The sequence below is a fragment of the Aplysia californica genome, unplaced genomic scaffold, assembly GCF_000002075.1.
Source record: "Aplysia californica isolate F4 #8 unplaced genomic scaffold, AplCal3.0 scaffold00807, whole genome shotgun sequence".
Classification (NCBI taxonomy): domain Eukaryota; kingdom Metazoa; phylum Mollusca; class Gastropoda; order Aplysiida; family Aplysiidae; genus Aplysia; species Aplysia californica.
In genome coordinates this window covers 46,265-57,599 of record NW_004798077.1, presented here as the reverse complement: position 1 = coordinate 57,599, position 11,335 = coordinate 46,265, and the positions used below count along the sequence as shown (strand labels likewise).

At 36.9% G+C, this 11,335-nt stretch overlaps 1 protein-coding gene across 1 annotated transcript in view; it reads left to right on the top strand.

Moving 5' to 3' along the window:
• Window positions 1-10,773, top strand: part of LOC101852578 (anoctamin-5) — a 35,932-nt gene extending 25,159 nt beyond the window's left edge. Inside the window, exons 20-21 of the mRNA XM_013088765.2 lie at window positions 1,490-1,585; window positions 10,368-10,773. Of these exons, the coding sequence (XP_012944219.2) occupies window positions 1,490-1,585; window positions 10,368-10,371 (100 nt within the window). The 3' untranslated portion in view covers window positions 10,372-10,773. The remainder of the gene's footprint in view (window positions 1-1,489; window positions 1,586-10,367) is intronic.
• Window positions 10,774-11,335: the final 562 nt, after the last annotated feature.

The following is an 11,335-nucleotide window of genomic DNA, read 5'->3' as shown; positions in this document are numbered from 1 at the left end:
CACTGAAGGGGTTAATTATTGTTCCTTCATCAAAGAAAATACATTGGCTTCAGTTTATTTTTTTCTTTATTGGTCAAAGTCAAAGTTTCTTTTTACGTTTGGGTGAGAGATTGTTTTGTGCTTGTTTTGGGGGGGTGGGGGCGGGGGAGAGGGGTTTGGTTTTTCTCAAACCTGGTTACTTGCAATCCGTGTAGACTAGCATTACTTTTTTAAAACTGCTTTTGTTTGGCGATGACGGAAGGTGAAAGGAATCATACAAATTTACTCACACATGTAGTTGGGAGATTGAATGCTATCAGTAATCGTATAAGTGAGGGCATATATTTATCTACTGGTATATATATATATATATAAAAAAATATATTATTCTTGCATAATGTTTGCATTTTAAGAATTATGCATTTTCAGAGGTTATGGTATTATTGTGCTAACATTTTGCGACCTCAGTGCTTTCTTGTCCTATCTCCATGTTTTTTAACAGTGAAAACAGTTCACAACAAAGAGTGAGCTTAAGAAGAAGTCACATTTTCAATGTTTAAAAAAATGGAGATATGACAAAAGATAAAGCACTGAGGTCGCAATTTGTTTTTTTATTGTGTTGGTATAACTAACTGGGTTTCACATTAGGAACATCAGCAAGCATGTCCTCGGCTAGGTAGTAGAAATCTGCTGGCCTTTTGTCAAAGTGTGAAGTTAGGGGATCGTCTTTTCAAGGCAGCGAATTATCGTTGTTTGTCAGCTATTCAGATGTTCTGAGCCCAAAAGTTTGAAAATTAAATGTTCTTTTATCGCAGTTTCTTAATCTGTAGTATCGGTCACATTTGTGCCAGATTTATTTTGTTGAAATTTAAATTCTAAATCTTGAAAATTGAAAAACAAAAAAGAAAAAAACATAATGGAGATACAATTTTTGGGAAAAATGAAGCAGTTCTTTTTTTGTTTTCTCTTCTGAAAATTTTTTTTTCTGGGCTGAGAATAGCTGAACTGCTTGTGGGCATTGAGTAGTAGTTTCTTTTCTCCTTCTACAAGTCATGATAGGATTTACATGTGAGCCATTCGCGACCTCAGTGCTCTCTTGTTGTATATATCTCCAATTTTTAAAACCCTATCCGTATGCCCTGTGATCATTTTGTACCGCCGGGGTTGTATTCTTCACATTTTAGAATACTTCTATGAATGTATGAAGATCTCTTTGAAACTTTCAGTGTTTCTCAGAAAATCATTTTGACAGACTGCAATGCAAAGCGTACGGATCGAATGAACGAGTAAATTTCCTCTTTGGAAAGTGGTAGCACAGAGTTCCCCACGTCGTATGGATGCGATAGTCAGACACGACATATGGATAGGGTTAAACAGCGAAAATGTGACTTCTTCTGAAGCTCACTCTTTGCTATGAACTGTTTTAGCTGTTATTAAAAATGGAGATAGATACGACAAGAAAGCACTGTCGAGGTCTCGTGCATTCCTGACACATTATTGACTCGAACAGTTCGGCCAAGGACACAATCACGGAGGAAGACACAGACGATGTGGAGGTGAAGCGGGCGGAGCCGTCGTCTAAACCAGTCACTGGGAAAAAATCTGAGTGAGTAACCACGACAATGACACACGCACACGACACAACATGACACGACACGCCACGGCCAGCCTGCCGCTCACTGGTTCACTCATTTTCTGCCGGTCTTACGAACTTACTGGTTCCCAAATCTCCCTCGTAGTTTGTTTAGGGTTTTCTTTAGGGGGAGGGGGGATTGTTCGTAATTTCTTTTTTAAAGATTTTTTTTTTTTTTTATTGATTTATTAAATAATTAATCTATTTGGTTTTTTTAATTTTGAAAAAGATTATTTTTTATTTTTTATTTATTTATTTGTTTATCTATTAAATGTTTTATTTTTATTAATTTTTTTATTTGGGGGGGGGGGGGGGGGGGGGTATTTGGAATAAGTTTGGTTTTTTTTGGTAGGGGTAGAGTGATATTTGTTTATATGAATGCATATCTGAGAGACGTGACTCTGATTTTAATTGCAGGTGCTGTATAAACTGTATAACTTGCCAGTCTGATTTATGATATTTATGATATATATGTAGGCTATGATATTACTTGCTTCTATAACAAGCTAGGCAGTTTTGAAGTGCTTGATCTCTGTTGCTTGAAACTTTCTGGTAACATAGATCTATATAATCTTTGGTTTGATTAACAAACTATTGTACCATTCTACCAATGTTTCCCTTTAATTTTTTGAAAGAAGGACAGAGAACGTTGTTATCCTCATGGGCAAAAGTTTGTCCGCTGGTTCTTTCTTTAGCTTGGCAAGAACAATTTAATATTTCTTACACAAAAGTAATCACTTTGTCAGGAGGTGAGTCAAACTGATGTCCTTAGACTTAGAAGAATGTTGTTTGATGACAATGAAACCGATTCCTAATTATTGTCCAATAGCTTGACACAACTGTCCATAGAAATAGTCTACAGCATTATCTCTCTCTCCTCTTGCTTTTACAAGTGAATCATTTCTGTACTGGCTACTTTTTCTGTTTCCCCTCTCGTGATCATCTTTTAGTTTTAGTGATGCTACACGGAATATTATCTCTTTTTGCCTGATTGGTTTGTAGAAGCACTGTGACCTTAAGTTGTTCTTTAGTTGACCCCTGTGTTCGTCTTATTTCACACTGACGTACCTGTGTGTCCCGCTAGTGGTCTTTTTAGTTACTCTTCATCGCACCGGACTGAAAAAATCTAACCTCTATAAGTTCAAATCTCTACAAAACTTTTAGTTTATTTTAGTAAGAGTTTTAGTCGCGAGCGCTGTAAAACTAGTTGAGTTGAGTAAGAGTTTTAGTTGTAAGCGCTGGGAAACTCTTACTAAACTAAACTAAAAGTTTTGTCGAGATTTGAACTTATAGGATAGACCTATATTTTTTCATTAAAAATGTAATTTTTTTTTCAGTGATTTTAGTTTTAACTGAATTGAAGCTCATGACATGTGTATTGTATTACTGCTAAAGAAATGATGGGTAAACAGAAACGTTCTCAAAACTCTGTCCGTTTTCTGAAATCCCTAAAACCATTTCATAAATAAATTTAATAGGTTTTAAATTTTAACTGAAATATGTTTGCCTCTCCATATCTATCCCTCCCTCTTTTCCCACCTGTTTTTTTAGTGTTGATGTCTTTTTTATTGAAGAAATGTTTGAGTGAGACTTTAAAAAATTAATGGACTCACAGAAAAGTCATATAACCATGAGCGGTCATATGACATGAAAACGACTTTTCTGTTTGTTTTGTGGGAGGGATTTTAAGGATGAAAGAATTACCCCCCCCCCTCCCCCCAGGGTGGTGCTACTGACTGAAGCGTCTTTAGGCCATTCCCAAAGGGGGGATATTAACATGTTATACACAGTAGAATTGTAAATGGGCTGATTTATCTATGTCATGCTCATACTGTGCCGAAACAACATAGGGGGAACTGCTGCTTTTTCTTTCCTCATCCCTACAGTCATCATTTTTCCTCTACTTCTTTTGTATGTTTGTCACTCTCTTGTGAACTGCTATTTCCGGGATGCCTTGATAGTCGAAGCAGACTTTGTGCTGTTGAGGCTAGAGAAGTGAGCAGAGTAAGTCTGATTCCCCGTTTGGACTTCTCTGTTGACATCCACCCCTTTGCGCTCATATGACCTTATGCAGTTGCGAGCGCCGTGAAATCCTTACTGAAACTAAAAGTTATACTAAATGTTACTGATGTAGGTCTCTCATTTCATTAGAATCTCCAGTTTTCTATTAGACAAAGAATCCTGACTAAGCTAGTTTTTATTTTTAAAACATGTATGATGTGCTCACTTTCAGTCCTTCAGATCTGCCTCCCATGTCAAACCACCAACATTTCTCAATCCGACCGGAAGTTTCCCGAGGTTCCAGCGTGTTCACCCTCGCATGTAATGTGTCCTCACTTCCTTCACGCCGTGCTTTTTGGCTTTTTGCACGTCTGTCTCAACTTGCGCAGACTTCATTACCATACGCAACAGCTGCTTTGCAATTCTTTTTGTTTTCTTTTCTATGGATGGGGTTTTCATTGGTGTATTGCATTGTGCACACATCATGCATGGAGCTTTAAAAAATATGTGAACTTTTATACGTATATTATTATATATATAGGCCTATAATTATAATGTCTGAAGTGTTGTCAATTTCCTGTTTGTGGTGGTTCATTCTCTCTCCTCCGCTACCCCCCTCCCCCACCCCCACCTCCACCCCCTTCCCATCTTACCAATAATGTGAGATGCAGCAAAACCCTTTTGTTAGGGATACAACATTTTACGGAAGATTAGAATGAAATCTTCTTGTGTCATTGTAATGAAATCTTCTTGTGTCATTGTAATTAAATCTTTGAAAGGAATCTGAGCACAGTTTAATGAATGCATATCTGAGAGACGTGACTCTGATTTTAATTGCAGGTGCTGTATAAACTGTATAACTTGCCAGTCTGATTTATGATATTTATGATATATATGTAGGCTATGATATTACTTGCTTCTATAACAAGCTAGGCAGTTTTGAAGTGCTTGATCTCTGTTGCTTGAAACTTTCTGGTAACATAGATCTATATAATCTTTGGTTTGATTAACAAACTATTGTACCATTCTACCAATGTTTCCCTTTAATTTTTTGAAAGAAGGACAGAGAACGTTGTTATCCTCATGGGCAAAAGTTTGTCCGCTGGTTCTTTCTTTAGCTTGGCAAGAACAATTTAATATTTCTTACACAAAAGTAATCACTTTGTCAGGAGGTGAGTCAAACTGATGTCCTTAGACTTAGAAGAATGTTGTTTGATGACAATGAAACCGATTCCTAATTATTGTCCAATAGCTTGACACAACTGTCCATAGAAATAGTCTACAGCATTATCTCTCTCTCCTCTTGCTTTTACAAGTGAATCATTTCTGTACTGGCTACTTTTTCTGTTTCCCCTCTCGTGATCATCTTTTAGTTTTAGTGATGCTACACGGAATATTATCTCTTTTTGCCTGATTGGTTTGTAGAAGCACTGTGACCTTAAGTTGTTCTTTAGTTGACCCCTGTGTTCGTCTTATTTCACACTGACGTACCTGTGTGTCCCGCTAGTGGTCTTTTTAGTTACTCTTCATCGCACCGGACTGAAAAAATCTAACCTCTATAAGTTCAAATCTCTACAAAACTTTTAGTTTATTTTAGTAAGAGTTTTAGTCGCGAGCGCTGTAAAACTAGTTGAGTTGAGTAAGAGTTTTAGTTGTAAGCGCTGGGAAACTCTTACTAAACTAAACTAAAAGTTTTGTCGAGATTTGAACTTATAGGATAGACCTATATTTTTTCATTAAAAATGTAATTTTTTTTTCAGTGATTTTAGTTTTAACTGAATTGAAGCTCATGACATGTGTATTGTATTACTGCTAAAGAAATGATGGGTAAACAGAAACGTTCTCAAAACTCTGTCCGTTTTCTGAAATCCCTAAAACCATTTCATAAATAAATTTAATAGGTTTTAAATTTTAACTGAAATATGTTTGCCTCTCCATATCTATCCCTCCCTCTTTTCCCACCTGTTTTTTTAGTGTTGATGTCTTTTTTATTGAAGAAATGTTTGAGTGAGACTTTAAAAAATTAATGGACTCACAGAAAAGTCATATAACCATGAGCGGTCATATGACATGAAAACGACTTTTCTGTTTGTTTTGTGGGAGGGATTTTAAGGATGAAAGAATTACCCCCCCCCCTCCCCCCAGGGTGGTGCTACTGACTGAAGCGTCTTTAGGCCATTCCCAAAGGGGGGATATTAACATGTTATACACAGTAGAATTGTAAATGGGCTGATTTATCTATGTCATGCTCATACTGTGCCGAAACAACATAGGGGGAACTGCTGCTTTTTCTTTCCTCATCCCTACAGTCATCATTTTTCCTCTACTTCTTTTGTATGTTTGTCACTCTCTTGTGAACTGCTATTTCCGGGATGCCTTGATAGTCGAAGCAGACTTTGTGCTGTTGAGGCTAGAGAAGTGAGCAGAGTAAGTCTGATTCCCCGTTTGGACTTCTCTGTTGACATCCACCCCTTTGCGCTCATATGACCTTATGCAGTTGCGAGCGCCGTGAAATCCTTACTGAAACTAAAAGTTATACTAAATGTTACTGATGTAGGTCTCTCATTTCATTAGAATCTCCAGTTTTCTATTAGACAAAGAATCCTGACTAAGCTAGTTTTTATTTTTAAAACATGTATGATGTGCTCACTTTCAGTCCTTCAGATCTGCCTCCCATGTCAAACCACCAACATTTCTCAATCCGACCGGAAGTTTCCCGAGGTTCCAGCGTGTTCACCCTCGCATGTAATGTGTCCTCACTTCCTTCACGCCGTGCTTTTTGGCTTTTTGCACGTCTGTCTCAACTTGCGCAGACTTCATTACCATACGCAACAGCTGCTTTGCAATTCTTTTTGTTTTCTTTTCTATGGATGGGGTTTTCATTGGTGTATTGCATTGTGCACACATCATGCATGGAGCTTTAAAAAATATGTGAACTTTTATACGTATATTATTATATATATAGGCCTATAATTATAATGTCTGAAGTGTTGTCAATTTCCTGTTTGTGGTGGTTCATTCTCTCTCCTCCGCTACCCCCCTCCCCCCCCCCCACCTCCACCCCCTTCCCATCTTACCAATAATGTGAGATGCAGCAAAACCCTTTTGTTAGGGATACAACATTTTACGGAAGATTAGAATGAAATCTTCTTGTGTCATTGTAATGAAATCTTCTTGTGTCATTGTAATGAAATCTTCTTGTGTCATTGTACTTCTGTTTCTGAAAGGAATCTGAGCACAGTTTAAAAAGTTCATGAGGGGGGGGGGGGGGGGGGGGGGGTTGAGTGTTTCTTGTAAGGTGTAGCAACACATTTTTCCTGATCTTTTAGTCCACTGTGATTTTAAAGAATAAAGATTTTGAGGATCTCAGAATTGGTCTCTGAAGTGCTCCAACTCTCTCTTGCACCAAGCTTCTACAATGAACTCTTGTGAACTCCTTTATGTTCATCGTGTCCCTTTGAAAATGTCATTGACTTTCAGAGTTTCCGAGCCCCTTCCTCTTCCTTTTGTGTTCGTCAAACATTGAAAATTAAAAGCATCTGTTGAATCTAAAGAAGAGACAACACTGATCGTATAATTGAACATGCAATAGTTTGTTTTCGCAAGGTTTTACTGGCTTCAGTATTTAAAACATTTTCTGCTTTTTAAAAATATATCTTCCATTTTTGTTCCCTTCGCTTGCTTTTGTTTCTCCGATTTTTCTTCTTTATCTGCTTATTAGAATGACCTCTTTCATTTTTGTTCCTTTGCATGCTTTTGCTTATATTCATTTTTTCTCCTCCGTCTGCTTTCCCCCGAACAATCTTATACTTGGTCACCAAAGCTCCGCAGGCCAAATGAGCACCTGGCAGATTCAAGCAGCTAAAGGTCAGACCCCGCCCATCCCCACTGGACAGGTTTTATACGGTCACCCTAGGTCAGTTACCGATTCACCCGTGTGTGTTTGCGAGTTGGAAAAAGTTGGGGTTTTTTAATGTCAGTGCTCTTGCCAAATATGATAGTCTACTATTGCTACTGATGCATAATTTGACCAAAAAATGGATGATTAAGAATTGAAATAGTTTGCTTGCTGTTAGTATTTTAAAATTATGACCTTATGCAGTTGCGAGCGCTGTAAACTTTACTAAAACTAACTGAAATACATCTTTGATTTTGTATGCAGAAAAATTAACGCTTCCCTTCCTTTCCATTGTTTATATTTTTATTTCAATATCAACATTTTATTTAAAAGAATAACCTTACTATTTTGTCTTTACTCTCTTGGGGGGAAAGAGGGGGGGGGGGGGGGGGGGGAGAGGTATTTCATGATAGCTTAAATTTACGCCTTGCTGTTTGTACAAATTGAACATGTTTGTCCCCTCTAAGGTACCTGAGCTGTGTACTAGATTGCTGATGGGCATTGCTGCATTCAGACTTGGCCGGGTTATAATTATTAATAATATATTATTGACACCTCAGTGCTTTCTTGTCCTATCTCCATTTTCTTAAACAGTGAAACTGTGACTTCTTCTAAAGCTCACTCTTTGTTATAAACTGTTTTCACTCTTATTAAAAATGGAGATGGGACAAGAAAGCACTGAGGTCGCTTTATCTTGTTATTATGTTAAATCAAATTATACATTTTTCTCAGACATAATTATAAAGTAAATTGCCAATAAATAAAATCCACGTTTCACCCACTATTATTGAAAATTGATACACTTTAAGTTTCTTTTTAAAAAGTAAACAGGACTATTTAGAAGTGCAAATCACTTTTTTTGTGAATCGAAATTCATCATTTTTATGAGCTTGTGGAAAAGTCATGGAAACTTAAGTTATAATAACAGTCGGTCGGTGTGATAGCAAAAAAATGCAATGTCAGATGGAGCAGTCTTCATAATATTCAACAGGACCTGTCATTCCTTTTTTTCATCCGTCTTCCTCTCACTCGACCCTTGATGAAGTAGGTGAACTCATAATGTCCTTCCTGTCCACCCTGTTATACTCTTGTGTATATGATTGAGAAATATACGATAACACAGAGAGATCAAGATAGACGGGTTTAATGAACTTTTGTAATTATTTAGTTGAGCACTGTTGTACAACTCTTCAGTATGTTGTTCGTGGGTTTTAGACTGCAGGACATTCGTAATGATTCGTGTTGGCTTTGCTATGAATTACACGTTATACATTACAAGTATGTATGGCCCTTTCGTGTAGCACAGTCTCTTTTTTTAAAGGAAGGTGGTTTTTTTGTACCCAGTGCACACTGAAATTTGAAATCAGTTGAGCTGATTCGAGGCTAGCCAGATTTTGCTCAATGGGCAAAAGCTCCCATTATGGCACAATAACGACCAATTTGACTTATGATCTTGAAAAAAATCTTTTGAAGGTCACAATCAAATTTTGTCGAATTCAGTCAAATCTTGCCAAAATGATGGCTTATTTGGCTCTTCATGGAAGAAATATGGCTAGACTTGACTCAATTCAGTTGGTAATGTTCTCTGTGTATACCGTAGCTGTACGTGGTACGTGTAATCCTTTTGCTTCAACTGGCTTTATGGCATCATTCATGTGTCGTCAATTTTTGGGCGTGTGGAGCTATTAGTGTCATCTGAAAGCTTATTCATTTGCCTTGGTTTTAATGAAAAAAGTACCCATCTATCTTGAATAGAAGTTGAGATATTTGCCATTGAAGGAGGTGAGGTCGTCTTGTTTCAGAGGTAAAATAAGCGAGAAAATGTCCGCCAAAGTTAGGTAATTTCAGAAACTTGAGAGTCCTTGAAAACTTGGAAATATACACATTTTGCACCCTTTAATCAATGTTTTCCTATAAAATTCACCTGGAAGCCTGTTTTTATATGGACTTTAAAAGTATTGAGCCGAAAAACAAAAATTCAATAAAAATTGACAAACTGGCGGAAAAATGTCTGTTCGTTCGATTTCCTTATTTTGACGAGCGCCTGATTTTAATTTTTACCTCGTCGTCTCACATGTGTCAAAGAATTGCTGCCAAGTTTATATTGTATGATGCAAGCTTGACCTATGAGGCAGGCAATCGGTGAGAGGTGAAAGTTGGAGGCAAGATCTCGGCGTAAAGTTCCAAATTCCCAAACCCTAGAGCTGCATGTCAGGCTGGATGTGATATTGTATGAAGCGTGCTGACAAAATGAGTTACTTCTTGGGTTCAAGCCTCAAGGAAATAGATACTCCAAGCTTATACGTGAAGTTTTTACAATTTATAAGTATGAGATAATAAAAGACAGGTTATAGTTAAAGAATATGGCATCAATAGAAAATCTACAAATTTGACACTAATGTCGATTTGTGGCCAATATTTCCATTTGTGGATTATGGGATAGTAACTCATTTTGTCAGCACGCCTCACATATCTTTATATATACGTAACATTTTCGTTGTGCCTTTTCTTGGTGTGTTTGCTTGTAGTAACTGATTTTGTTTGCATCATTTAAAACAACTGTATGTGTTTTTACCGTACTCATTTATTTCTTTGGTTTTTGTTAAGCTAAATCCAAGTAGACCCCATGTCTTGTAAAAAAAGCTTTTGATAAGTGATTGTTTGATCCCCAAAGTACATACATACCCATTGCGCTCATATTGGATTAAAATGTCTTCCCCTAATTGTTTTTCTTATTCTTTAAAGTTTTTTTTAAAACTGCCTTTTTTTCGCTAAGGATTTCTGAATTTTTTATTTCTAATTAACACGAGTACGGGCCCGGTATTCACGCTTTTTATTCCTTTTGTCTATTTTCAGATAACCGCAATGCCTCAAGCCAAAATACCAACAGTGAAAACGCCTGCTGAATACTTCAGTTGTTATGTTTATAAAGTGAAAGTTTGACTCATATCATTATCTATGTTGTTGTAGACGAAGTGCCATCAGATACGTGTTGTAGGAAGATTGTTGGACTCCAAGAGCGTGACACTACCACACTGCTGCTCTATTCTGCGTGTTAGACGGGTGTACTGACGGGTGTATTACGCTTGCCAACCTAAAAACTTCAAACGACATCGCAACATTACACTCGTGAACCTAAAAACTTCAATGGTCACCCAACTTTACACCAGCGAACCTATCCGATATCGGGACAAATGTTGGATTTTGTTCAAATATGCTGGCACTGTTCGACTACAAATATATAATTTTATTTTTTAAATTTTAGGAGATCTTTTTTATCCTGCAGTTGAAATGTGAGCATGTTGTCTTATGAAATTTTAGAACAATTTATGGAGTTGACAATTGTTTGTAATTTGTAACTGTTTGTGTCTTAGCTTTGTGTCATAACAATAGCTCATCCGTCAGTGTCTGACCATGTGTCATAGCGTTGTGTCATAACACGAGAAGCCAACATTTTGGAGTTGTTTCATCCCAGTGACAGCTAGTGATAATCCAGCTTGTCCTTCCAGTGTTTCTATTTTATACCCTCAACATTTTTCTGAGAACATTTACAAATGAAACGACTACGAAAGTGAATGATAATCATTTTTGAAACACCAAATTGTTAATGTACTTTTAAAACCTTGAGCTTCTGTCTCAGCAAATGATCATCTGTTTTGTGTCTCCAAAGATCTTCTTTATATTTCTTAACTTGTACTCTTTGAGCATCCTTCATGACAAAATGTTTGTACTTGTAAAAAATTTGTTTGGCTCATAAAATACTTTTGTTTTTCATTTCTATCATGTGCTGACAAAATGAGTTACTTCTCGGATTTGAGACCTAT